This window comes from Dryobates pubescens, chromosome 19 (genome assembly GCF_014839835.1).
Source record: "Dryobates pubescens isolate bDryPub1 chromosome 19, bDryPub1.pri, whole genome shotgun sequence".
NCBI classification, from domain to species: Eukaryota; Metazoa; Chordata; class Aves; order Piciformes; family Picidae; genus Dryobates; species Dryobates pubescens.
This window is the reverse complement of record NC_071630.1, coordinates 23,003,966-23,031,217: the sequence shown is the minus strand read 5'-3', so window position 1 is coordinate 23,031,217 and position 27,252 is coordinate 23,003,966. Positions and strand designations below refer to the sequence as shown.

Here is a 27,252-nt window from a genome sequence, read left to right as displayed (position 1 = left end):
TAACTGTGGAAATTCTGCTGCAGCCTTTCTCACAGCAAAGACGTTGGTTTGTGTGCCTCTCCTCTGCTGAACTTCGCTGCCTGTCAGAGCTGAATTGCCTTGTGAAAGGCTGGGGCTGCCTGGGGCAGAGAGAGAGGAGATGGTCAGGTTTTATAAACTTTCCTTCATGAGAAAACAGGCCTCCAAGAATTGGTTTCTCCCAGTTTATCGGTTCAAAAGGAATTGGTTCCCTTCACTGAAGAGTTACTTGTATATGCATCAGCTCAGCGTGGGGAAACTGGACAAATCCAGCAGAATAATCATAGAATCACAAGAACTGTCAGGGTTGGAAGGGACCTCAAGGCTCAGCCAGCTCCAACTCCCTGCCATGGGCAGGGACACCTCACACCACAGCAGGTTGCTCACAGCCACCTCCAGCCTGGCTGCAAACACCTCCAGGGATGAGGCTTCCACCACCTCCCTGGGCAACCTGTGCCAGGCTCTCACCACCCTCATGGGGAAGAACTTCTTCCTGCTGTCCAATCTGAATCTCCCCATCTCTAGTTTTGCTCCATTCTCCCTAGTCCTATCATTACCTGACACCCTCAAAAGTCCCTCCCCAGCCATCTCATGATACTGTGCCACTGTTTTCCACCTCAGCACCTCTCAGCTCTCCTGTTTCTGCATCAGACCAACTGAGGCAGCAGACAGAGGCAGTGCCTGATCTGTTACAGACTTTCCAATAATATTGACTCATTTTAAACCAAAACAACAAAAGACTGCAGCGGAGAAAGGATGACAAAGGTTAGACAAAGAGCCGCGCGGGGGCAAGCAGTCAAAGCTGGCGTCCTTTCCAAACCCCTGCAAAAGTCTGTGCCAAGGTCAAGAACCCAAACTTGCTGGGGGGATTGTGTCTCCTGTTTCTTGTTTCAGGACTCTACAACCACTCATCTCACTTCTGACCTTGGTAGTTTGTTGGTTTTTTTCCAGGTGGTTGTCTGGGAGAAGGCTCAGTCAGTTTGGGGGAAGTGAGGAGGTGGGAGCTGGGCCATGTACTAGCAAGAAGTGAAAGATTATGGGAGGTTAAGAGAGCAGGTTTCTACCTGATGAACTTGGCAGCTCTCCTGCAGGTCTGCACTCTTGGTATTGATCATGTTGTGAGATGGATTTTTTTTCCCCCTAAATGTTTCATTTGGGGACCTTTAAATGTGGCTGACATTCAGGAGAGCTTCACTTAAGGGCTGCTATAAATCTAAATGAATCAGGGTAATCTATAAGGCTTTCATGTTTTCAATCTCAGGGTAATCTATAAGGCTTTCATGTTTTCAATCTCAGGGTAATCTATAAGGCTTTCATGTTTTCAGTCTCAGCGCATTTCCTTTTCCTATTTGGCTCTGGCTGAAGAGAAGCTTTGAAAACAGTTCTGTTAACTTCTGAATTTACCAAAAGGCAGAGCCCTGTGTACTGTGTCCACACTGGGAAGACACAGCTTAAACATACAGAGAGCTACTGCCTCAATCTGCAGCATGCATTACACGTCTCTGTAGACTCTTGTCCACACTTAGCACGAAAATGTTGGTTATATGTTCTTACGAAGGCTATACACAATTAGTTGAGATCCAGACACTTCCCTCCCTTTTTTCTTCCCCTTTCCCCTTTATTAATTTGCTGGTACTTGATTCAAATCATGCCTTCTGGCTAACCTCAGCGTTGCCCTCTTCCAATTTGCATGAGTACGTGTAAAGTTAAGGTTGTAACACTGGGAGATTAGAAAACCTCATTTCTTTATCAAGAGATCTAATACGCTCTAATATTTTTCTGTTGGCAGTGAGTACCATAATATCCAGCTGGGGCTCTGCTTTTTTGGTGTGTGAAGCTTATCCTTACGATACTGCAAAGCTGCTAAAAACCTGGGGAAGTCAGACCTTGGAACAGGCTCTCCAGGGAGGTGGTGGAGTCACCATCCCTGGAGGTGTTCAAGAAACCTGTGGCCATGGCACAGGATTTAACGGCCACGGTGGTGTTGGGTTGGAGGTTGGACTCGATGATCTTGGAGGTCTCTTCCAAGCAAAGCCCTTCTGTGATTCTATCAGTTGTTGTAGGAAAACAATACATCAAGGCTTGTATGCAAAAATGAATTTGGGGACAAGAGATGATGTCCTGCTGAGCTCCTTGGTTGAATTAGCTCCTGTCAAATGCCTTGGTGCTATGCTTTCTAAGCACGAACTTTTCAAGTGATGGGGTTTTGGCTCTAGGTACCAGGATTTCAGAGGCATGCTTCGAAGCAGTGGGTGCTCGCCTCTCCCCAGGAACAAGCCCCTTGCTTGTGGTCTGAGGAGGGGCAGCGACTGCTCCAGCCCCGTTTGGCTGGTGGGTTCCTTTGGCAGCCGAGAGGTATTATTCTGGGACCACCTTTTGGTCCTTCACAGCACCTCCCGGGGCGGGTCAGCTCCCGCTGGTCCATGAAGGGGGCCGGTGGGATGCCTGCCCTGTCTCTCTCTCCTTCACCGCTACCATCCACGGCGCAGGGGGCGACACGGGGCGGCCGCCTCTGCCCTCTCCGTCCGGAGCAGGTGCAGGGGCTGGCCGGGACACGCCGCCGAGTCCCCGCTGCGATGGGACAGCCGGCAGCGGGCAGCGCCGACGCTGCTCCCTTCGAAGCAGGAAGCCGGAAACCATCGAGACAAGCCGGGTTAGCGAGAGGAGGGGGGAAGCGAGAGGGAGCCACGGCGCTCCCCTCAAGCCCTGCGGGGTGAGTCAGGTCCGGCTGCCGGGAGGGGGAGGCCGGGCGGACACCGACTCAGCCCCCTCGCCCCGCTTCCCGCCTCGGAGGAGGCGAACGGAGGGAGGGAGGGAGGGAGAGGCGCGTCCCCGCGGCGCATGCGCGGCGGAGTTGTGAATGGTGCGGCTGTTCGGGCCGAGTTTACGAGCCGGGGAGGAAGTCGGAGGGGAGGGAGGGAGAGAGAGCGAGCGGGGAGGCGGGAGCGGGCGGCGGCGGCGGCTGCTCTGAGCGGCGCGGCGAGGGGAGGAGGGAAGAGACAGGAGGGAGGGGGGCGCCGGCGGCGGGGGCTAACAAAGGGCGAGGCGAGCGCTGGGGCTGGGACAGCGCGGGGCGGGCAGCCGGCGGCGGCCCCACCACCATGCCGCGGGTTGTCCCCGACCAGCGGAGCAAGTTCGAGAATGAGGAGTTCTTTAGGAAGCTGAGCCGCGAGTGCGAGGTGAGGCGGCGGAGAGGGCGCCCCGCAGCTTCCCCTCGCCTCCGCCGTGGGGAAAGTTTTCGGCGGAGGGGCCGGGGGGGAGCCCCGCGCCTTGCCTGGCATCAGCCGCGGCGAGGGAGCTGAGCCCTGCCGGGCGCAGTCAGTGCACTCCGCTACCCCCTTATCGCCGGCACTGGCCCCTCCTGATTGCGCGCCCTGTTCCCCGCAGATTAAATACACCGGCTTCAGGGACCGGCCCCACGAGGAGAGGCAGGCCCGCTTCCAGAACGCTTGCCGCGACGGCCGCTCCGAGATCGTAAGTTGCGCCGGGCTCCCCTCGGGGCCCGACGGGACCGGGCCGGGGCGGCTGCCGGCGCCCGTCCGCCGCGGACAGGGTGACGGCCGGGGCCGGGCAGCGCTCCCGGGCTCCTCCGCCGTCTTCCCCTCCTTGTTTGTGAAAATACAAAGTTTTGAGGGAGGTTTTGAAAGGGGAAGGCTTGGGAGTAGCGAAGCTGGAACGCCGGGGTGTGGTGGGAGCGGGGTGCTGCGGGGTGCAGGGCGCGGAAAAGTTTTCCTTCGGGAAAAGGAGGAAACAAAAACCCACCATAAATAAAATTGCATCTGCCGCCTTCCAGCCGCCGAGGGACAGGCGGGTTTGGTTACAAGGCAGCGGCTTCTCTCCCTTCGGGAGCAGAGCTTTTTTTTCGCCGTACCTTCACCAGGGCGGTTGGAGCGAGGTTGGCTGGAGCGCAGGGTTGAGGGGAGGTGATGGGAGGTGAGGAAAATCTCCCTTCAGAGCCACCCGGCAGTGCGCTCCGCTCCCCGGGCACGTGTTACGGTTGTAAGCTGCTTATTTCAACAGGGCATTTTTTTTTTCTTTCTTTCTTTCCTTTTTTTCTTTAAATTCTTTTTTTTTCTCCCCTCCCCGGAAATAGTAGCTTTCAGAAATGACTAAAAACTGTACCGAAGATACACGCTAAAAGTCTTGAATGCGCTGTTTGGTGTGTTTGTGAACTAGATCAAAGGCTTGGAGAATTAGGCTTAGAAACTCAGGACTTCAGCTCAGTGGTTCTCATTCATTAAGGTTAGTTACAGACTGCTCTCTTCTGAGAGGTGAGATGAAGTATGGCTCGGAGCAGTCAAGAACCCGACCAGTTATTTCCTGGTTTGGTTTCTGCTGTGTGCTCCTTCCATGGGATCAGTAGCTCATGCTATGAGAATGAAGTTCTTAACTCTTCACTGCTCTTAAAATGAAGAAGTAACCTCTCTTTCGTTTAGTGTATGCAATGAAGGATGAGGTAAAAGTCCGTCCCCATAGAAGAGAACCCCTGCTTTTGCCTAGGTTGGCTTGAGGTCATCCTTTAGCTTCATGTGGTATGGGTATTGCTAGTCAGCTCCCAAGGAAATTATTCTCATGCACAGTGAAAGCTACACCTCTGCACATCCAAACACACAGTTGAGCAGAAAGTACTGCAGCTGCAGAGTTCATGTGCTTTTTGTGAGTGTGGGGCTGAACACTCAGGTACGTGGTGGTCTTTTACTCAGTAGCTTTCTTTTAGCCCTGCTTGTTATCGGTGGTCTTAGAGCCCGCAACATTGTTTGGTGAGAGGCCCTTTCCAGCTGCTCTCCTGATTTTCCTGTTGGTTTGTTGGTTGCTTTTTTTTTACATTCACTTTTCATTCTATGTGTTTTGCTTCCTTGAAGAAGTCACCAGGGAGACAATGGGTAGGTAAGGGAGTGTAGCTTGCTAGAGCCAGAAGTTCCTGAACAGGTGAAAGTGCACAATGTACCCGAGTCCTTCCCTAAAGACTAAGGGACATGTAGCTGATGGTACTCAGCTGCACAGGCTGCAGTGGAGAGCTGCTTTACTGCTGTAAATGGGGGAGTCACTGTAGTTTGTTTTTCACTTCTAAGCCTTTCTCTGCCAGGACTTCATCCCATGGAAGCAGGCAGTGATACCTGCCTTGCGTCAGTTTTGCTTCTGCTTAATTATAAAGCAGCCTCCTGAATTTCTTGCTGGGAAACATCTGGTTTTGTTTTGTGAGCGGGGCAGGAGCAGTCAGGTTTATTTAGAAATGGAGCGTGTGCAATGGCTGATGGTAAAAAAAAACCCCAAACAAACCCAAAACCGTAGCAATTTGACTGGTTTTCCAGTCTTGAATGCTTTTCCAGGCATCCAGGATTTGTTCTTTTATCTCCAAAGGGAGCTTTTGCAGACGATCTTACATACTTTGGAGCGGGCAAAAGGGAAACAAACCCAACCCGGGGAACAGCTTCGGGATTTAGTGTAGAGCCAGCAGTGGGGCTTTGGTTGGTTCTGCCAAAACAGCTCTTGATTAAATAAAATAATTACCTTTGTAACTGAGAAAGTAACTGTGAAATGTCAGGTGAGATTTGGAGTTCCCTGGCACTGCTTTGGTAACTTGAACTTCCCAGCTTCAGCTGGTGTTGGGAGTGCTCCTCGCAACCTGTTCGCTTGGAAGGTTCCTGTGTTCATGTTGTCTGCGTGGGGGTCAGGTCACCCCTGTGCTACCCCATCGGCTTTGTGCAACATTGGAGGCATTTTGGATTGAGCTTTTAAAAGGCTCTGGATGGAAAAACCACATCTATATTTATATGTATTTTTTTTTCCATTTTCAAGTTCAGGGATGTGACTTGGATTTCTTTCTGATTTGCTCAGTGAGGGAGGTTGCTGGGCTCAGTGCAGCCCTGCGTGGTTATTAGTGAGACCTTTCCCAAGTGTTTCGGCCTTCAGCTGTGATTTGTAGCTTGGGAAGCACAGGAGTGTCTTAGTTGGGTGCTTTAAGGGGAGGGAACAAGCTCCAAAAATCAGGGACTAAATCTGTATAGCTTCTGTTAAGAACTGATGGTGTAAGTGGTGCCTGTGTGAGGATTTTGTGCTTTCATTTTCTTCCTCGTGTTTTTTCCCCCGGCTCTCCTGCACAAGTTGTGAGGTGGAAGCAGGGAGATGTGGGCGCCTCACTGCCTCCCTTGGTTTCCCAGAAAGCCAATAGAGTGCTTCTGATCCGGTATCCTTGGGATCTGCAGGCACTGGGGTGGTCTGAAGGGCTGCAGTGCTCTCTCGGCTCACGCTGAGATCTGCCTCCTTGCGCTGTGTTTTAAGTGCGTAAATGAAGGAGTAGGAAAGACGTATTTGCTAAGGGTGCTGGGAGGTGAGAAGGTTCTTGAGCAGGCTAAATAGTGATGGCTTGTGAGCCACAACCATCTGGAGATGGGTGTAATTTTTGTGTGGCTGCCTCGAGAGAATCACTGGGAGAAAAGCAGAGGGGTGATAAGAACTAGTCAGCCTGATGCTGGTGGTCTGCAGCCCTCCCAGTTTTGGTGCCTCCTGTTTGTGCAAGTGTACCCTTGATGAAGCTTCTGTTACAGTGATGGAGATGTTTGCTGTGGCTTACTGTAGGGAGGCCAAATACTCCTGTGCCTAGACAGTAGCCCTACTATTAGTAGGAGCAGTTCTTCCCGTTGTGATGACATGGAGAATGTGCCTGACAGCTTGGAAAATAAATACCTTTTTTATTAAAAAAAAAAAATCTGCCTTTAAGGGTAGTGTGGCCCAGAACCCAGCTGCAGAGTGTGAGCATCACTTTGGTGCAGGGGGAAAAAGTCAAGACAAAGCACTTCTGCTTTCAGAAATGGGATGTATTAATCCTGTGACAGCCTTGCAGCGCACCACCGGAACTGTCTTAAGAGAGAGACCTATTGTGTCATAGGTAGCAGTGCAGTTAGGCTGCAAAGTTGCTGAGTTTTGGGGCTGCTTGGAAAAATGCTGCTTGTAAGGAAATGCCAGCTGTTAGAGCAATGTTTATATTGCTTTTAGGAAGAAAACCCCCTTTGTTCTGGATTGCTGGCCATTGAAATCTGAGTGATCGTGGTGATCGATAGGGGCATTTGATTGCAGCAAACTACTCAGAATCCCAGGGTTAAATACAGAGTTTTCTGTTGCAGTATTCTGGGGGCATGTAGGAGTATTCTGCATGCTTTTAGGGTATTTGTGTGGCAGAGAAAGGTGTAAATACTGCAAATCCAGCAACCTCCTGCCAAAATCATGTTAGGTATTTGTTATCTGCAAGCTGACTTCGTGGCTCGATGCACCAATAAAGGCAGAGTTTAGGAAGCAAACTGAGTTGTATTTTCATTTGAGATCTAGGAAACTACCCACTTGAAAGCCACATCTGCTTTCTTCTGATTTGGTTGCCAGTCCCTTCAATGATTTTTACAAAGGGCTACAGCAGAGGATTCCTATGGTTGCCTCTCCCCACTGGCACAGCATCTGCTGGTTTGGATGCCGCTGGTGCCTTAGCGTGGCACGAGGGCTTTGTCCCGTGGAGCTCAGTTGAGCTGTACCTCGATGCTGCTGGCCTGCAGACAGCAAGACAGGGGCATTTCCATCTCAGTTCAGAGAAGCATTTGAGTACAAGCAGATTGTGAAAGGAAACGAGCCCTTTGCTGTTAGAAAAACCTTGGCCTTAGTAACAGGTCTCAGGAGTTCATTTTCCTCCTGCAGTACTTCTTTCAGAGATTCCGTGCGAGCTCTTTAAAGAGCAGGGGCAATTTTTAACGTTGCAGGTACCGAGTCTCTGTGCAGGGCATCCAGACAGAGCTGAAAGGACAGAGCCTCATGTCAGCAAAACTGATTTGAACCAAAGTATTGATTCCATGTTGTACTTGCTATCCCGAGCAGCCAATGGCAAATGTTGTCAAAATGGAATCAGATGTTTGTAACTTAATACTCGGAGAAAAATGATGAGTGCATGTTTTTGACTTTAAGTATTCTCTCTGCTGCCTGGCTTAAGACATAAACTGATGTAAAAATAAATGACTGCCTGCATAATTTATGTAATGTCCTGCTCCCTGATCCTGTTTGTATTGATTTTTCTAAAAGGCTTTTGTGGCCACAGGAACCAATCTGTCTCTCCAGTTTTTTCCGGCCAGCTGGCAGGGGGAGCAGCGGCAGACACCGACCCGGGAATATGTCGACTTTGAAAGAGAAGGAGGCAAGGTAAGAAGGAAATTGTTGCCACTGAAAGCAATTTGTGTGCTGTGCTGCTGCTCTTCATTAGTTCTATTGCTAATATTTCAGAGTTTGGCTCGGTGTAGGTAGTCACATGAGTACCACCGAGAGCTGGCAGGATAAAATCTGGTTTCGCTTCGCTTTAATAGCTCTGGAGGCAAACACGTGGGCAGTGCTGGTGGCTTTTTAGTGTTTTGAAGAACTTCATTTCTGCTGTCATGCTGGGGTGATCAAATTCTGCAGAGCAGTTGAAATTTGGTGTGGAGCAAGTGCTGCTAAAATGCTGCAGAAATGAGGCTTGGGCCAGTGGGTCGGGGCAGGCCGATGAAAATCCGCAGTCTGAGCGGCTTCTCTTTAGCGGCTCTTGGGCTGCCAGCTGCCAGAGCAAGGATCCGGTGTGCTGCTCAGTGGAGTGAAGTGTGTCTCTCAGCTCCACCAGGAGCAGCCTTGCTTTCAGAATTGATTTCTGAACTGCCTTTTTTTTCCCTCTGAGGTGGCTGTCCCATAGCCTGCTGCTGAGAGGTAGCATTTCCTGATGACACTGATGGTTGCTCTAAAGCTGTGTTAGATTTCAAGTCAGACACCTTGCTTAGTCTCATCTGAATAAACTTCCTGAAATCACTTGGAGCTGGTTTTGTTTTACAGGAAAAACATCTTTCCAGTGTAGCTGCCATCACTTATCTGTGCTACTGTAGATGCTTTGGGACTGATCCAAAGATCACTGAATCCAATAGATTTCCTGCAGACCTCAGTAGGTTTGGACCAGCACTTAACCCCCCCCAGCCTTTCTTTTTCAGCTTAATTTCTCTATAATTATTCCATTTTAAGGTTTGGGGTTTTTTTTTTAGTAGACTACAAAATTCTTTTGCCTGAAACATTTTGGTTGTGTTATTTTTCCCCCCCCCCAGCTCTTGTAACAAGTACAGCTAATGCTCCCAAACCTACCAGGCTGCAGGAAATGTTTGAAGCACATTCAGGTTTAATGGCATGCTGGGTCTTTTAAATGCTGCTAGGTGGAAGGTAAATATTTCCTATGGTGGGAAAGCTTGATTGGAAGGGGAAAAAAAAATTCCTGAGGGCAGATATGGTATTTGGAATTCGAGTTAATGAGGCTTTTTTGGGGAAAAAAAATTGTTTTCCATTTAGTCCTGTGAGGCTTGCAGAAGTCTTGACAAATTGGGGCAGGAGGAGTGAGGTTGGCTGTGCTGGGTGCTGGCTGCTTTGCTAAGGAAACTGAATCGAATCTGGCTCTTGCTGAAAAATATTGATTCTGGCTCACAATTGAATGAGGAATTTTTTGCTTGCAGTGTGTAAGAAGGCTGAGGTCTCTCCTGCCAGTTCAAAACTAATTTTATTTACTGGGATGATTTTGGTAACTTTGTTTTCCCTGAATGAGTTCTTCAAGCCCTGAACGACTTCATCCATTTTCTGGTGTTTTCATCATGGGAGAGCCTGGTATTAAAATAGAACATGAGCCTCCCTAATGAATGCCACTCCCTGTTTTATGTGTGTTTACAGTAAATTCTGGAGTGCTTCGCTTCAAATGCTCAGGAGCTACTTGTCTGAATGAGGCTAGAGGTGGGCAGGCTAACAAATGGGCATAGTGTGGCTGTGAACAAATGGCAGGTTCACCCTGGCCATCAAACTTCCCTGCTGTAAAGCACACGTGAGTGCAGGCTGGCTCTGCCCAGAGCTCAGCTTCTCTGAAGTTATGGGAGTGGCTTCATTCAGCAGAGGAGTCAGCAGGATTGGGAGAGTCTTCCTTTACCTTATCATCGCAGACACTGAAGTGCTTCACACGAGTCGCCTTGAGATTTGGTCCCCTGCAGATTGTTGTCACTTGGTTTGAGTAAGAATTGCTTCTACAGCCCTCAGCAGTCTCTTCACCACCATGTGATTTTTTTCCTAGCTCTGTGCAACATTGTTTTATGAGCTTTGATTCTGGAGGCAGTGCATAATGTGTGTTTGTTCATCGCTGGATGTAAGCCAGCAAGGCATGTTTTTAATTACATGAATCAAAAAGGGCTGGGAGGGGGGGGGCAGGGGGGTGGGGGTGGGAGAGCTGTCACTTAATTATTATTTCAGGCTTTAAGTTTGAGATCTAGAATGTAGATAAACTTAGCCAACAGGAGAATTACTTTTTCCTTGGGAATCCTGCTGCAGTGTTTAGCTCAGCAGAGGATGGCTCAGAACGGGTTAGCCAGAGCTGGAGTGTGTCACCGCCGTGCCTGAGCGGTTTCGCACGCAGCCTGAGGAGGCCACCGCTGCTGGAACCGCTTCTGAAGTGAGGGGTTTTTAGGTAGAGGAGCACACTTCTGACTCTGTGTCAGAGTCAGGATTCTGTGAGTATCTCCTTCACAGGCTTGAGGTTTTTCACCCTGGTGTTTCTTAACCGAGGGGTTTTTCCATGGGCTTAATTTGCCTTTTAATTTGCTGCGTCTGATGCTCGCGACGGTTGGGTTAAGCCTCTGGTGGATACCCTGCCTTCATTAATTCAAGAGCTGGATGGCCCAGTGTTCACTTAGTGTTTCTGCTTGCTTTAAACTCAAGCTTAACTCTTTTTCTTGAGGTAGTTTTAAAGGTTCTGCCCTGTCTTTCGCCAGCAGCAAATTTAATTGCAGGTTTGAGCAATTTTTCAGGTTTGTCAAATAGCAAAAGACAAAGGAGCACTAAAAATAGGTCCCTGGACTGTAAAAATGCTAGGACATTGCTTTGCCCTGTGATTGTGGGGGACATCAGGTTCAGTGTGTGCCCTCACCCTGGTGAGGTGAGCCATGCCAGGGCTTCCTCACCCTTTGGTCAGCTAGTACCTGGTTTGGTGGGGTTTTAAAGACCAGCTGAAATTCAGAGGCAGTGTAGCAGTGGAATGCATGGCCTGAAATTCACTTGGTTGAACGCTTGGGGTGACACAGAGAGCTAGATTTTCATCTTGGTTCTTTGGTGTCATTAATTACTTAGATTTATTTTGTTGTGCTTAATGACAGTAGTCTCTAATTTCTACTCTGGTTTTGTGCTGGTACCTTGTGAACTTCAGGCTTAACTCTGTGTGTGTGTGTGGACTTAAAACCTACTTTTAGGGTAAGTCCCCTTCTTTTGTGAAGAACTGTCAGACCAAGCTTTCCTCACATGGAATCATAGACTCAATGAGGTTGGAAAAGACCTCAAAGGTCATCAAGTCCAACCTGTCACCCAGGACCTCACGACTACTAAACACATGATTCGGTCTGTATGGTTCTTGCACAAGATACAGTGTCCCAGGATTTTGTTTGTTATTTGAGGTGTTTATCTAGCTCTCAGGTATCCTCTTTTGCAGTTTCAGTACCAGGCTCTGGTACTGGAGTGTGTGAAGTTGTTTTACTGCCCCTCCCCTGTACACTGCTGTTCTCCATCTCGCTTCTAAGGCAGCTGAACTTCCTGTCTGCTGTTGAGCGGCTGCTGCTCACAAAGCAGAGTCTTCAGCACAGGCTTCTTTCAGCTGAATGTGCTGTGAACTCTGGAGGAGAGCACATCAGGCATGATTTAAATTGATTCAGAGTGCTTGCTTTGCCACATCTGGGAGGGAGCTACAGTTTCTACTCATTAGACTTTGTTCTAGCCGTGACTAAAGATTGCCAGACCTCGGTTTGCTCCCTGAAGATGCTGAGTTTCTGCTTGTGCAGTTACAACTAAAGAAACTTTATTTGGCTCTAAGCTGATGAATTTAAAGAGCTGAAAATCTCCTCTGCTGCAGACATCACAGACCTGGATTGAGGAAGAGAGGTGCTGCATCTGAATTACAACTGTGCTGAAAGGGCAGCTGGCAGCAGCAGTTTCCCCATGGCTCCTCTCTCCTTCCTAGAGGGTTGGTGGCTGGGACTCGTCCCCAGTGTCCTGACTGCCCACAGAAGATTGTGGTGGTGCATTGGCTGCTTCATTTTCAGAGCAAATGCAGCTCCCAGTCAAACCCAGGATCACCAGGGGAATTTGCTTGGAAAGTGAAGGCTTAATTGGTGAGAAATACCTGCATGTCAGGTTAACCTGTATTGAGTCAGAGGTTTTACTTCCTTTCCTTTGGGCCTCACCACTTCGTCAAGAATTCAGCCAAAAGGTTTAGTCATTCAAACAGAGCTGGAGCAGCACCTTTCTGTTTCCTTCTTTTAGATGTAGTTACTTTGAGTAATTCAGTGAGGGACTCGGATTTACACTTTCAGCTCCCAGGTTGCCCTTCCCAGAGAGCCCTAGTTCTTAAATCCCTCTGTTTTCTCTCCTGCAGTGTTTGGGGGGTTTGGTTTTTGCACTGTCACCATCTAAAATGTTCTCACAGCTAGCAGTTACTTGTGTGTGTGTTCCCTGCACTCCACTGACTCTTTGGACAAAAAAAGGAGAATTTGGGTTTCATTTTGTTAATCAGTGTGGGGGGGAAAGTCTGATGCTAGGGATGTAGGGAGGAGCAGTATGCTAGAGCCATAATGTTAATTAAAGGTGATACTGTGGTGTGCCACCGCATAGGGCAGACTATCTCAGCCATGAGATGCCTGTGGTCTTCACTGTTACCAACACTTCATGCTCTTAGTTGTCTGCTCCTCCAACCTGTTGTTAAAGGTCTCTGTTGAAGGCACTTCAGGGACAGTGCTGCAGCCCTCAAGAGTTGGGCATCGCCTAACAAACGTTGAGGGAGCTGTTTGTGTGGAGGCACGTGGGGCTGTAGGATGTCACTGAGTTAGGAACTAGCAAATGTCAGCCTCTGAGGGGTCTCTTGGTATTCTTTGTGGGTCACCTCTTAGTATGTGAGGGCAGCTGCTGAGGATATTTTGGTTCCTAGGAGCTATCCTTCTCATAAATGCTTTCTTTTGCAGGCCAGTGTTGTTGCTTCTGAGCTGGGGTTCATTGCACAGCTCTCTACAGCCCTTGCCTGATTTTCAGCTAGTCCCGTAGTCACTGATAGGTTAGGGGAAGGTTATTTTGTGGCCAGACTTACATTTTCACCTGCTGGTCTCTGCCTGTGTGCTAGCAGAATTCCTCTTCTGGCTCAGTCTCAGCTTGTGGAGCTTGAAGGATCTGACTGGTGCCTGTCCTCAGAATGCTTGGAGAAAGCACCCTTAAACAGCTGTTCATCCTCCCACTTGGGTCTTCCTGGTGAGCCCACAACCCCCAAAATCGTGGTAGCCAGGCAGAGATTGTTCTGTGGAGAGCAGCTGAGGGTCAGTCAAGGTAGTTCAGTTGCTGAGCTGTGTGCTTGGACCCTTCAGGGGACTTCTGCTTGCTTCAGCCAGGGAACATGGCATTAACCCCGATGAGGCCCACGTCACTCTCGTTCCTGAATGTCTTGGGCTTGTTCTGTAAGTTTTAAACAAGGGAGGCAGTGTGTGGTGCTTCTAACAGCAGCTAAATGGGCTTGGTGGTGTATCTAGCTTGTTGTACCCAGCCTGGCTTAGCAGCTTCATTTGTTCTCGGAGCTGCGAGGCGGGAGCCCTGCAGGGGCTTGATGAGTAAGAAGAATCCACTGTTCTGCATGGCTCCTTCAGCCAGTTTTCATCCAGGATCCATCTCTCTGATCTGGAGAGAGGGTTAGTTTTCTATAGGTGCTTGTGATTCTGGGTTTTCACAGGGTTGGAAAGGACCTCCAGCCCAGCTGCCATGGGCAGGGACACCTCGCACTAGATCCATCCCACCTGGCCTTAAAAACTTCCAGGGATGGGACTTCTGCCACCTCCCAGGGCAACCTGTTCCAGTGTCTCACAACCCTCCCAGTTTTATTACTGCTTGTGCTTAAGAGTCTTTTATTTAGGAGGGACAGCTCAGCTTCTCTGTTCTTTTTCTCTCTTTATGCTTCTACACCATTTTTGCTTTAGAGGAGAGTCAAACTTCCTCTTGTTTTGCCTCGCTCCTTTGGGGTGTGGGTCATCATGAGCTGCTCTTGCATAGAGGAGAGCCAGCTAATGGAAAACTCCATTTGAAGACCCCTGAGCATAGTGTATCTGCTTCTCCACCCTCAGAGCTGGGAGATGCCTCTGTCTGCATCCAGTTTATGCACTATCACCAGTTAGCAAAGTGGGCTTGGGGAGGAGGAATCTTGCGAGCTGATAGCTTGTTGGGGATGTGTTGTGCTGTGCTGGCAAGCTGGACAGTTGTTCTTGCAGAGTGATTTATCACTGGGTGCCCTCTGCCACTAGAGCATGAGTCACACCAGCCCTCTCTCATGTGACAAGTACCCACAGCCTTTTCCTGGGGCTCCTGTCACTCCTGCCATCCTCCAGGGACCTGTGCAGCCTTGTTGCTGCCTGTGGTGATGGTGCAGGCTTGAAACGAAGCTCAGGAGCGGTGCTTGCAGCGCGGCTGCTCGTGGTGGCTCCCAGCCCTTTCTGTGGCTCATAGGATCATAAGGGTTGGAAAAGACCTCCAAGATCACAGTCCAGCCATTAACACTGCCAGGTCCCCACTGAACCACGTCCTTGAGCACCACATCTACATGTTTTCCTGAACACTTGGGCATGGTGACTCCACCACTGCCCTGGGCAGCCTGTTCCAGGGCTTGACAGCCCCTTTAGTGAAGAAATTCCATGTGCAACCCAAACCTCCCCTGGCACAGCTCGAGGCCATTTCCTCTTGTGCTGTTGTTGCTGCTTACTAGGGAGAGGAGACCAACCCTCACCTCACTCCAGCCTCCTTTCAGGCAGTTGTAGAGGGCCAGAAGGTCTCAGCTGGGCTTCCTCCTGGCTGAACAGCCCCAGTTCCCTCAGCTGCTCCTCACAAGACTTGTGCTGCTGTCCCTTCACCAGCTTTGCTGCCTCCCTAACTACTTCAGATCTGCCATCAGGAAATCTGTTCCTGATTACCCTTTATTCCATCCTGTAGTAGCAGTTATTCAGCCAGACTTGTGTATAGCCTTGGACTTCTTTTGGTGGCCTGAACACACCCAGTTGGAGTCGTGTAGACAAGCCTTCCAAGTTGCTCTCCTGCCCTCATCCTCAGGCTGCCCAGAAGAGGACCAGAGCTGGCAAGCTGAACTGTGCATTCAGGAGAGCAGCTCTGTAGAAGGGGCAGATGAAAGCAGTGCTTGGGATTGCTGCCACAGGGATCCTGGAGGAGATCCAGAGGTTTGGGATTGTTGAATCCCTCTCCTTTGCCTAATCAGTCTGCACTTACTGAGTGAAGCTGTTAACATCAGGCTGCTCTCCTCTCCTCAGTGGATGAGAAAAGGAAGAGCAGTGCTGGGGTGGATGTCTGCTGCTTCGTGAAGATCACTTCATGCTTCCTGCTCCAGAAGAGAAGCATTCAATGGGATGATGAAGCATTTGCTACAAGGAACTGTCATGCCTCTGAAAGTTACTGAAATGCTGCTTCAAGCTTTATTGTCCAAAGCTCCAGTAACAAAATGAGCTAATTAGCTTGTATAATTGCATATTTGATGCTTTAACAAGTTGGCCTGGTGAAATATGTGCTGGGACAACAATATGGGGGGGGGGGAAGAGGGCTCTTGCACAAGGCTGCTGTTCCAAGAGGATGAGTGCTAATGAAAGGATGGGGTTTGGGGGGGGAAGAGCTGATGCTGCAGATGTTTTGTCTGAGCAGAAAGTCTGTGTTTTCTGCTGCAGTAGTATCTGGACTTGTGTATGAGATCCAGATTGTAGCTGCTTGAGGAGTCTGTGAAGGCCTTCTGCCTTCTTCCTGTCTCTTCAGAAACTTTGCGTGGTTCACGGAATTGTCAGGGGTGGAAGGGACCTGAAGGATCATCTGGTTCCAAGATACTTACTTTCCATTAGATCAGGTTGCCCAGAGCCACATCCAGCCTGGCCTCAAAAACTTGCAGGGAGCAGGCAGCAGCTCTGTTGTGGGACTTCAGGGTATGCAGCTTGTGTTGTCTGTTCATCTCGGTGTCAACACAGCGGAAAACCCACAGCAGGAGACGTGGGAGCCAGTGGCACGGGCTGCCCAGGGAGGCAGTGGAGTCACCACCCCTGGAGGTGTTCACAACACAAGTGGCACTTTGGGGCCTGGTCTAGTGCTCATGGAGATGTTGGGTGGAAGGTTGGACTTGGTGATCTTAAAGATCTTAGCCCAGCTTACCGATTCTGGGAGCCTGTGACAGGAGCAGCTCTTAACCCGGGCATAAGTTTTGCAGTAAGGGTCATTAAACTTTTAATGCTCCATTGAAATCCCCTGGCTGAGGACAAAATGTTGTCTGCCACATATTTCAGCTACTTTTAGGCCTGAAATCCAGGGCAGAAAACAGCTCTGGAACACTGGATGGGAGGTTTTATGTCCTGATGAAATCTCTCTTGATGGCAGTTGAGGAGCAGCCAGCATTGTCTGACAAAGCAGGTCCAAGGTGACAAAGACATTTCTAGCTTCTTTTCAGCCCAAAATACCAAATTAGATTAAGACAAGGGAGGAGCAAACATTCTTCAGCAGGGGCACTGCTGGGTTTTTCTGGGTTGGTTTGTGGAAAACTCTAATAGAAGCCTAAAAATGCTAAAGAATAGGAGAACTAAGGCAGGAAGACATCTAGACAAAGGGAAGCAGCTCCAGTGGAGTGTTTCTCATGCTGCTGAAAGGTGTGTGGGGATTCCTTTCTCAAGCTCCAGGTTTGAGCTCAGTTTCAATCTGTCAGGGGCAAGCATTTTCACGTGGGTGGAAGAGCAGTGGGCAACCATCTTGTGTCCAGATGGCTCCAAGCAGAGGAGTCAAGAGTGCAGCACCCTGCAAAGTCATTGCACAACCTGGGAGCCTGGGGGGTTTTCATTGCAGGAAACTATCAGGGGTTTAGTTACAGCAGACCAGAAAGAGTCTTGGGTTGATAGAATGGTTTAGGTTGGAAGGGACCTTAAAGGTCATCTGGAATAGACTAGAACAGAATTAACCAGGTTGGAAGAGACCCTTGAGATCGTTGAGTCCAACCCATCACCCAGCACCATCTCATCAACTAAACCATGGCACCAAGCACCCATCACCATGGGTGAGAGGTTGGACTTGATGATCTCAAAGGTCTCTTCCAACCTGCTTTATTCTATAGTGTGAGGTGTCCCTGCCCATGGCAGGGGGATTGGAACTAGATGATCCTTGAGGTCTCTTCCAACCTTCCCAATTGCATGGTTCATTCTGATACCCAGAACACGAGGAACTCCATCAGCCAGAAGCTTTTGGGACTTCAAGAAGATGAAGCAGGAGCCAATTTATAGGGCCTGGAAACCTGTTCCCCTCTCCCATGGATCACACAGCCCTGGGTTTGTGCTGGGAGAATTCTCATTGCATTTTGGCCAAGCCAAGCTGCATGTATATAATTCACTGGTTTTGTAGCTGTGCTGACTTCTTGTTTGGGGAGCTTGGTATTAAACATGAATCTGAGAAGTGCTCATTGCTCTGCTGAAGAAGACTTCCCAGCCATTGCTAATGATGTTTCTCTGCAGCAGCTGAGTAATTCTGATGCTGTGAGATGGTACTGGATGGTGAAAGCTCTGTAGTTGTTCTGGCATACACAACATTACTGAGTTGCATTTGTTTTAAAGCTTGACACAGCCCTGCTCCCTGAAGGACTGTTCATGCAGGCTTCCCAGCCTGGGGTCCTGCTAAGGGCAAGGCTGAAGCTGCCAAAGTGCACAGAGACATAGAATCATACAATGGTTGGGGTTGGAAGGGACCTCCAAAGGTCATCCAGTCCAAGCCCCCTGCACTCAGCAGAGGCATCCTCCACTAGATCAGGTTGCTCAAAGCCTTGTCAGTCCTGACCTTGAATATCTCCAGGGATGGGGCATCAACTACCTCCCTGGGCAACCTGTGCCAGTGTTCCACCACCCTCATGGTGTAGAACTTGTTCCTAACACCCAATCCAAATCTGCTCTGCTCTCATTTCAGACCATTGCCTCTCATCCTGTCACTGCAGGCCTTTGGAAGCAGTCCCTCTGCAGCCTTCTTGTAGCCCCCTTCAGGTACTGGAAGGCTGCTCTAAGGTCTCCCTGGAGCCTTTTCCTCTCCAGGCTGCACACCTCCAGCTCCCTCAGCCTGTCCTTGTAGCAGAGGTGCTTCAAGCCCCTGACCACTTTCATGGCCTTCCATCAGGTCCATGTCTCCCTCATGCTGAGGGCCCCATAGCTGGACACAGCACTTCAGTGAGGTCTCACTCAAGGGTCTTGGGGCTTTTCCAACTGGAGCAAGCCCTTGATCCTCTGGATGTTTTTACTACAAACAGAAAGGGACCTGGGGGCACTGATTGACAGCTGGCTGACCATGAGCCAGCAGTGTGCCCAGGGGGCCAAGAAGGCCAAGGGCATCCTGGCCTGCAGCAGGAAGAGTGTGGCCAGCAGGAGCAGGGAGCTCATTGTGCCCTGTGCTCAGCACTGCTCAGGCCACACCTGGAGTCCTGTGTCCAGCTCTGGGCTCCTCAGGTTAGGAAAGAAGTTGAGCTGCTGGGAGGTGTCCAGAGAAGGGCAACAAAGCTGGGGAGGGGTCTGGAGCACAGCCCTGGGAGGAGAGGCTGAGGGAGCTGGGGTTGCTTAGCCTGCAGAAGAGGAGGCTCAGGGGAGACCTTCTTGCTCTCTCCAACTCCCTGAAGGGAGGCTGTAGCCAGCTGGGGGTTGGTCTCTTCTCCCAGGCAAGCAGCAGCAGAACAGGAGGACACAGTCTCAAGCTGTGCCAGGGGAGGTTTAGGCTGGAGGTGAGGAGAAAGTTCTTCCCAGAGAGAGTTGTTGGCCCTGGGGATGTGCTGCCCAGGGAGGTGGTGGAGTCCCCATCCCTGGAGGTGTTCAGGAGGGGATTGGATGTGGCCCTTGGAGCCATGGTTTAGTAGCCATGAGGTGTTGGGTGCCAGGTTGGGCTTGCTGATCCCTGAGGTCTTTCCCAACCTGGTTGATCCTGTGATTCTACCTGTTGCAGGAGTGGTTTGTGTCCCACCTGAGTTTTATCTGGATGGGCATTTTGCAAAACTTCAGTGCCCCTAGCAGCAAAGCCAGGAGCCTTACCCTGCCCTGCTTCAAACCTGGCCAGAGAACACAGCACCAGGCCTTCAGGTTTTGCTGTGGAGCTGTAAACCACAGCCAGTGTTTGCTGAGATGTCTGTGCAGTTGTGAGCTGGAGCAGATTCTTTCCTCAGGGGATACACTAAGGGAGTGCTATCACTTGTTGTCAGACACCTTCTGCTTTAATTAGAGAGCTAAACCACATTTTTCTGTGCTTGGTTCTCTTGACTGCAACTTACTGCTGAAGAGTTTGGAGATGATTTTTGTTTCCCTCCCCTTGGCTGGGAGATGCCTCAAGGTAATCTTTCAAGCTGTATCTTGACTCACCTGTGACATTTGCATGTGTATCTGGGCACATGTACATGTAGAGATTTCCATGGAGAGGGGGAAATGCATCTAAGGGAGGAAAACTCTAGATGTAAAGAGTCTGTTCTTCTGCCTCCTGACTCTGGCAGCTGCAGGATTTGCCTAAAAGGCTGCCCAGGGAGGTGGTGGAAGCCTCACCCCTGGAGGTGTTTGCAGCCAGGCTGGATGTGGCTGTGAGCACCCTGCTGTGGTGTGAGGTGACCCTGCCCATGGCAGGGGGTTGGAACTGGATGATCCTGGAGGCCCCTTCCCACCCTGACCATTCTGTGATATGGGTCAGGCTGAACTGAAAAGCTTTCAGAGAAATTAACTCATAGTTACAACTTGACCATTGTCTTGGGGCAGAAGCAGGCTCAGCCAGGGAGGTGTTGCTCTACAGGAGGGGGAATGGAGGGCTTTCCAATCTTCTAACACCAGTTTGAACCTTTTATGCACCAACTACCCCCTGCAATTAATAGCTGAAAGAGTCAGCTCAGCTGCTTTTGGGTGTTCCTGGAGTCACAGAATGGTCTGGGTTGGAAGGGACCTCCAAAGCTCATCCAGTCCAACCCCTCTGCAGTCAGCAGGGACCTCCTCCACTAGACCAGGCTGCCCAGAGCCCTGTCCAGCCTCCCCCTGATATCTCCAGGGACGGGGTTGCTATTACAGTTCTAGTAACAGGCTGTTAGCAATTCCTGGGATAGTTTTCATTCCAGCAGATCCTTCTGTTCCTCCCAGTCGGTCAGTTGGGATTTCCACTGCTTTTTGTAGTCTTTTGGGGGCATGAAAGGCTGCATTTCACACTTCTGTCTCCTTCTTGGCAGCCTAGGCTGAGACTCTCAGCAAGCAAACTGCTTTGTTGATGTCTCAATTTGCTGAAGGGATCCCCACCTTGCCACAGCTGATGGAACAGAGGATCCCTCTGAGCTGCAGCTCTGAACCCCCTTTCCAGGAATTCTGTTTGTGTTCTGTAAGACAGAACCAGCAAGCCTGAGTGGTTGGGGTGTTTTGATCTGTGGGTGGGTTTGGGTGGGTGGTAGGGTGTAGGAAGGTGGCACTGGGGAGAGAAGGAGGCTTTCAAAAGTTGGAGTGGGCTCTTTCCAAAGGGTACTTCAGAAGGGCCTGGCCATGGCTGATCCTGCCAGCCTCAGCTCAAATTATTTCCAGAGGCTTAAAGACTCTCTAGCAGGGCCTGCTGTGGCAGGACAGTGGGTGATGGGGTTAAACCAAAAGGCAGATTTGGGCTGGAAGGAATGTTGACCACTGAGGGTGCTGAGATGCTGGCCAAGGTTGCCCAGAGAGCTGGGAGGTGTTCCTGGACCATGTCAGGTTGTCAGCCCTGAGCAGGGCTGCTCCAGCTGCAGATGGCCCTGCTGAGTGCAGGGCTTTGGGTGAGATGACCTTTAAAGGCCTCTTCCAACCCAAACCTCCCTTGGGCTCTCTGACTCCAGCAGGGCAGGTGGGAGAGCTGTGTGCAGCCCGGGGGGAGCGGCGCTGGGTGGGCGCTGGGCCTGCTGAGGGGTCCTGGGGCAGCCCTGCTGCTCCGGCTGGCCTCAGCCCCCCAGCAGCTGCACAGCAGGCAGCCCCAGCCTGTCACGGGGGTGTGGTGCAGGAGTGAGACACACACAAAGAAGATACATAGAATAAACCAGGTTGGAGGAGACCTTCAAGATCATGGCATCCAACACCACCTAAACAACTAACCCACGGCACCAAGCACCCATCCAGTCTCCTCCTGAGCACCTGCAGTGACGGCGACTCCACCACCTCCCCAGGCAGCCCATCCCAATGGGCAGTCACTCCCTCTGTGTAGAACTTCTTCCTAACATCCAGCCTGAACCTCCCCTGGCACAGCCTGAGACTGTGTCCTCTTGTTCTGGTGCTGGCTGCCTGGGAGAAGAGACCAACCCCCACCTGGCTCCAGCCTCCCTTCAGGGAGTTGCAGAGAGCAAGAAGGTCTCCCCTGAGCCTCCTCTTCTGCAGGCTAAGCAACCCCAGCTCCCTCAGCCTCTCCTCCCAGGGCTGTGCTCCAGACCCCTCCCCAGCTTTGTTGCCCTTCTCTGGACACCTTCCAGCAGCTCAACCTCTTTCCTGCCCTGAGGAGCCCAGAGCTGGACACAGGACTCCAGGTGTGGCCTGAGCAGTGCTGAGCCCAGGGCACAATGAGCTCCCTGCTCCTGCTGGCCACCCTCTTCCTGCTGCAGGCCAGGATGCCCTTGGCCCTCTTGGCTGCCTGGGCACACTGCAGGCTCATGTTCAGCCTACCATCGACCAGCACCCCCAGGTCCCTCTCAGCCACTCTGCCCCAGCTGGGTGCCACCCCTGAGACACTGGAGAGCTGGCTTCGTCTGGAAAGCCGCAGCCAGGTGATCCCTGCGCAGCTGGCGAGGAAGCACTGCTGTTCTCTCAGGACGTGTCACTTCCTTGCCTTGTTAGGGGAACAGGGTCGAGTTTAGCCTGTCCCAGGCCCTCATTCTCACAGCGTGGAAGCTGCTCAAGATGTAGCCTTCGAAACAATCCGGGAAACGTCTCCTCCTTGTGTTTAAAGGGAGAGGAATCATTTGCTTGAAGGCAGGGGACAGAAGGATTGCTCTAAACCCCTTGGATTTGGGAGCTCTTCTGATTTGTGGGATGTCTCCACTGTTCTGAGATGAAGGACACCACAAAGTCTGCTGCACCACAACGGCTTTGCAAATGGGCTGCTTTTCAACCCTCTTGATGTACCGTTTCACTCCCAGTTCAGACCGTGTTACCGGGGGGGTTTCCTGGCCCAGCTGCCGGCTCCGCTGCAGCTCTCCCTGGCTTGGCTGGGGTTGGTTAGTCTCAGAGGAGGTCAGGATCGGAGGCTGCTGCGGAGCTCCCAGCTCTTGCTCTAACTTGGATTGTTTTCACACCGACCCAGGCGCTCTGCTGCTTCCTTCCCCAGGGCAGCTGAGGGCTTTAGTGGGTGAGTGGTTCTGCAGAGGGTTAGGAGAGCTTCCCCCCCTTGGTGTTTCAGAGCTTGCTGCCTCCCTCTTTGCCTGCCCCCTTTAGATAGCCAGGCTAGCAACCCTTCCCTGGCTGACCTGGCAGTGAGCTGTTGTATGTCATACCACAGCTGTGTAAGTGAGGCCGTGGAGATGCTGAGGGGCCTGGAGCATCTCCTGAGGAGCAAAGGCTGAGAGCCTGGAGAAGAGCAGCCCCAGAGGGGAGCTGAGCAATGACCAGCAAGGGCTAACAGGGCAGTGGGGAGGCAAGGGGATGGGGCCAAACTGTTGCCAGTGGTACCCAGTGACAGGACAAGGGGCAGCAGGCACAAACTGGAGGTTCCATCTGAACAGGAGGAGAAAATTCCTTGGTGTGAGGGTGCTGGAGGCCTGGAGCAGGCTGCCCAGAGAGGTTGTGGAGTCTCCTGCTCTGGAGAGATTCCAACTCCCCCTGGCCATTGTGCTCCTGGGCAAGCTGCTGTGGGTGCCCTGCTGGAGCAGGGGCTTGGGCTGGCTGATCTGCAGATCTCCCTTCCATCTCCCACCATGCTGGCATTCTGTGGTTTGGGGAGGGAGGGCCTGGCTGCAGAAGAGCTGTGCCAGAGCTGTGTGGCAAGCCCAGCAGGCTGTGTGTGTGTGAGGATGTGTGGCTGTGCATGGAGAGCAATCTGAGAGGAGGAGGCACAGGAATGCAGAGCCTTCTCTGAGCACCTTCAGCAAGCAGGCTCCTTTGGCCTGGCTGCACACAGACCACCTTGAGAGAGGCTGAAATGATGGAAGTTAGCTGACTGGACATCTTTCCTGCTGGTAGCAAATGCTTGCAGTTGTTTCTGTCTTGATGGTCAGCATCTCCTACGTGAAGTCACCAGGGAGGCTGCTGCTGCAGTGTTTAAAAGTGGAGGATGATTCAGAAGGTGGGATCAGAGCTGGGCCAGACTTGGCTCAGCCAAGAGAGAGGCAGCTTGTGTGAGCAGTTGTGAATGGGCAGATGTGTGTGATGAGGCAGAGGGTGAGTCACAACTGAGCCTCTGCTGTAAGAATGTGTTTTGCTCCAGTGTGCTGGGAAAATGAAAACAGAAAGAGGGGAGGGGGACCCCCCCAGCACTTCACTGGGGACTGGTGTTTCCTGGGGGGTTGAAGCTGGTCTCATGGGTGGTGGTGGTGGCTGTTGTGAGCCTGCTGATTCATTAGTCAGTGGGTGGTGAGAACTGTGTGCAGTCTCTGGGGGAGGAAATGGCTTGGGTTGCTTTAGGGAGAAGGAGCATTTAACTGCAGGATGTGTGGATGGAGCACACAGATAGCATATCTGTAGCACATCAGCTAAATACCCCTGCTGTTCTGAGATAAGGATTTACTAGAGGACTAAAATAGGATGTGAAACTGAGGGCTGGGGTCCTGGGCTGGAGTGAAGCAGCCTCTGTGTGTGTTTTCCTTTGGTAAAGTCGTTGAGAACTGCACTCTCTCTGCTTCACCCCATAAAAACCAAAGTGGATTTGAGAAGTATGGACAAAAGGCCTTCCAGGAGCCACCCCCCTGCCTGCTTTTACCAACAAAGGGATTCCCAGCTGGCTGGGTTAGAGCAGAGGGCTGCTCTTTCAAATGCAGGTGAGAAGAAATAACAGGTTAATTGAGAGAGGACACAAAGGAAGGTGAGAGAGCCTGTGTGGCACAGAGAGAGGGCTGAGAAAGCACACACACAGCTCAACGACTCAGAGCTGAATGGATGGAGGCAGCACCTCCTCAAGAGCGTGTGTGTGTGTGTGAAGCTGCTCATCTCCATCCAGCCAATCTGCCAGCACAGGAGAGTTTGCTCTTGGTGATTGTTCAGTCCCCAAGCAGCACACTAGCTCTAACACTGGAAGCCTGTTTCAGCTGTGCAAGCAGCATGCCTGCTTCTCCCGTTTGAAAGGCTCCAGGGCTGCTTTGGTTTGCAGTGGGAGCTGGAAACGGACGATGCAGTCTGAGGTGAAATGAGACTTGTGTGCAACAGCCACCTGAGCGAAACTTCAGCTGGCCTAAGTGAGGGAAACTGCAGAGTTCAGCTTGTGAGAGTCTCAGAGCCTGACAGTGGTCAGCTTGGGCTGTGCCAGTGTGTGCAGACCGAGGGACACCTCGCTGTCCCCCGGCGTGCGTGTGAGAGTGCTCAGCCCTCGGCTGCCACTGCCAGAACAGCTGCACCTCCTGGGCTTTATGGGCTGGGGGCTGTGCCCTGAAAGGAGGCAGCTGTGTAACACAACTGCTCCTCTTGAATGTTCCTCTAATGTAGCACCAGGTATGTCCACCACAGATAAAGCTGGTGACTGCCTGACTTCCCCCTCCCCCTCCCTGCTGCTCTCTAGAGCTTTCCAGCCAAGTGCTTCAGCTGCGGCTCACCCAGACTCACAGCCTGGCTTTGGTTTGAGCAGCCTGGCCTAGTGGGAGCTGTCCCTGCCATGGCAGGGAGGTTGGCACTAGATGATTTTTAAGGTCCCTTCCAACCCATAGCACAGTTTGGGTTGAAGGGATTTTAAAGACCATGAAATTCCACCCTCTGTGCCATGGGCAGGGGCACCTCCCACAGGACCAGGCTGCTAGGGGCCTCATCCAAAGTGGCCTTGGACACTTCCAGGCTTGGAGGCTCCAACCTGTCTGGGCAACCTGTTCCAATGCCTCACCAGCCTCCTGGGGAAGAACTTCCTAACAGCTCATCCAAATCCAAATCTGAGGTCTCTGGCAACCTTATGGAGTCTATGATTCTAGAGGTCTTCACCAACTGAAAGACTTTTGCCTTTGCTCTGCTACTGTGACTCTCTTGAGGCAACTTTCAGAGTAGAGAGCTGTGATAGTTGCAAAAAGCTCACTTGATGCTGGGGGTTGAGGTGCCTACCAGGGGATGTGCTCACAGCCCAGAGCAGTAGAATAGAATAGAATTAACCAGGTTGGAAAAGACCTTTGAGCTCATCCAGTCCAACCTCTCACCCAGCACCATCTGATCAACTCAACCATGGCACCAAGCACCCATCCAGGCTCTTCCTAAGCACCTCCAGGGATGGGGACTCCACCACCTCCCTGGGCAGCACATCCCAAGGGCCAATCTCTCTTGCTGGGAAGAACTTCTTTCTGACCTCCAGCCTGAACCTCCCCTGGCACAGTTTGAGACTGTGTCCTCTTGTTCTGCTGCTGGGTGCCTGGGAGAAGAGACCAACCCCCAGCTGGCTCCAACCTCCCTTCAGGGAGTTGCAGAGAGCAAGAAGGTCTCCCCTGAGCCTCCTCTTCTGCAGGCTAAGCAACCCCAGCTCCCTCAGCCTCTCCTCCCAGGGCTGTGCTCCAGACCCCTCCCCAGCTCTGTTGCCCTTCCCTGGACACCCCAGCAGCTCAGCCTCTGTCCTGCCCTGCGGAGCTTGCTGATGGTTGTGTTCTGTTTGGCAGTGGCAAGGGAGCCAGCCTGGCTTTGTGTGAGGAGGAGGAAATGTGTGGTTAAACGGTTTTGCCTTCAGCCTTAGGTGGTTTCCATTCCAGAGGAGAGGAGGGAAAGGGAGTTGCAGTCCCTCGTTCTAAGGCAGTGGGGAAAGCAGCAGTGTGCTTTGGTGGCTTCGTGGCACCAGAGCTCCGGCACCAACCTGTGTGGTCTCAGCAGGAGTCCTCCTCAATTTGACCGTGCAGTGCTTGCTCACCTCTCTTGCTGAGGGAGTCCTCCTTTCAGGGTGAGAAGTGTTTGCTGCCTGATTGCTGGAGAGCTGCTGCAGCCAGTGGGGCGAGCTTGAAGGCTGTGTTCAGGAGCTCTCGACCTCGGAAGGGCAGGCCGCGGGCCGGCGGCGCACGAGCTGCCGTGCCAGCAGCTCGGCCTTTGGGCAGGCTGCTGGGGGCAGATAGTGGGCATCAAGGATCACATCAGCTCTGGCAACTTGCTTCCCTTTCCCCTTCATCTTCTGAAGGCATTCAAAGTTTCCAGCACTGCTCAGGCTTACAGCTGATGTGCAGGGTGGGCATTTGAAGTCCTGAGTCCTGAGCAGCTGCATCTGAGCTACAGCTGCTGAAAGGAGGCAGGTAGTGGCAGCACAGCATTCCAAGCAAAGCATGCTGTCCTGCTGGACAACCTCAGAAGCTGCATTTTGGCATCCCTGGGAATCCTCTGTGATTTCTGAGGTCCCAGGCCTTTGTTGTGGGCCAGAAGGAGAGGGGAGGCTAAGTGAAAAGAAAACCTGAAGATTAGCAAAGCCATCGAATGGTTTGGGTTGGAAGAGACCTTCAAGATCATCCCCTTCCAGCCCCTGCCGTGGGCAGCGACACCTCCCACTAGATGAGGTTGCTCAAGGACATCCAGTCTGGCTTTGAACACTTCCAGGAGTGGAGCCTCCCATCAGGAACAGTGTGGCCAGCAGAGGTAGGGCAAGGCTAGTGCCCCTGGATTGGGCACCGGTGAGGCCACACCTGGAATGCTGGCTTCAGCTTCGGACCCCTCACTCCAGGACGGATGTTTTGTTGCTGGAGCAGGTCCTGAGAAGGGCAGCAAAGCTGTTGGAGGATCTGGAGAGCAGGGCTGGTGAGTCCCCATTCCTGGAGGTGTTCAATAACCCTATGGCCATGGCACTTTGGGACGTGGGTCGGTGCTCGTGGTGGTGTTGGGCCGATGGTTGGACTCCGTCACCTTGGAGGTCTTTTCCAACCCAAACACTTCTGTGATTCTGTGTTACTTGTTTTCAGTCCTTCCACAGCACTTCCAACTTGTTCAGTGCTTCATTTCAGCCAGCCAGCCTTTGCATGAGGAAGCTTCACCTCCTTTCTCTACCTCCTCTATCTGCAGGCCTGTTCTTTCTCTGCTG

At 51.6% G+C, this 27,252-nt stretch overlaps 1 protein-coding gene across 3 annotated transcripts in view; it reads left to right on the top strand.

The window, feature by feature from the left end:
* The first annotated feature begins 3,010 nt into the window (after positions 1-3,010).
* CBFB (core-binding factor subunit beta) overlaps positions 3,011-27,252 on the top strand; it is a 46,467-nt gene continuing 22,225 nt past the window's right edge. For 2 of the 3 annotated variants that reach the window (XM_054170064.1, XM_054170063.1), the window contains exons 1-3: positions 3,012-3,197; positions 3,406-3,492; positions 8,080-8,196. In XM_054170064.1, the coding sequence (XP_054026039.1) occupies positions 3,120-3,197; positions 3,406-3,492; positions 8,080-8,196 (282 nt within the window). In that variant the 5' untranslated portion in view covers positions 3,012-3,119. Of the gene's footprint in view, positions 3,198-3,405; positions 3,493-8,079; positions 8,197-27,252 lie in introns of all 3 variants that reach the window. The other variant, XM_054170061.1, reaches the window with a different exon arrangement.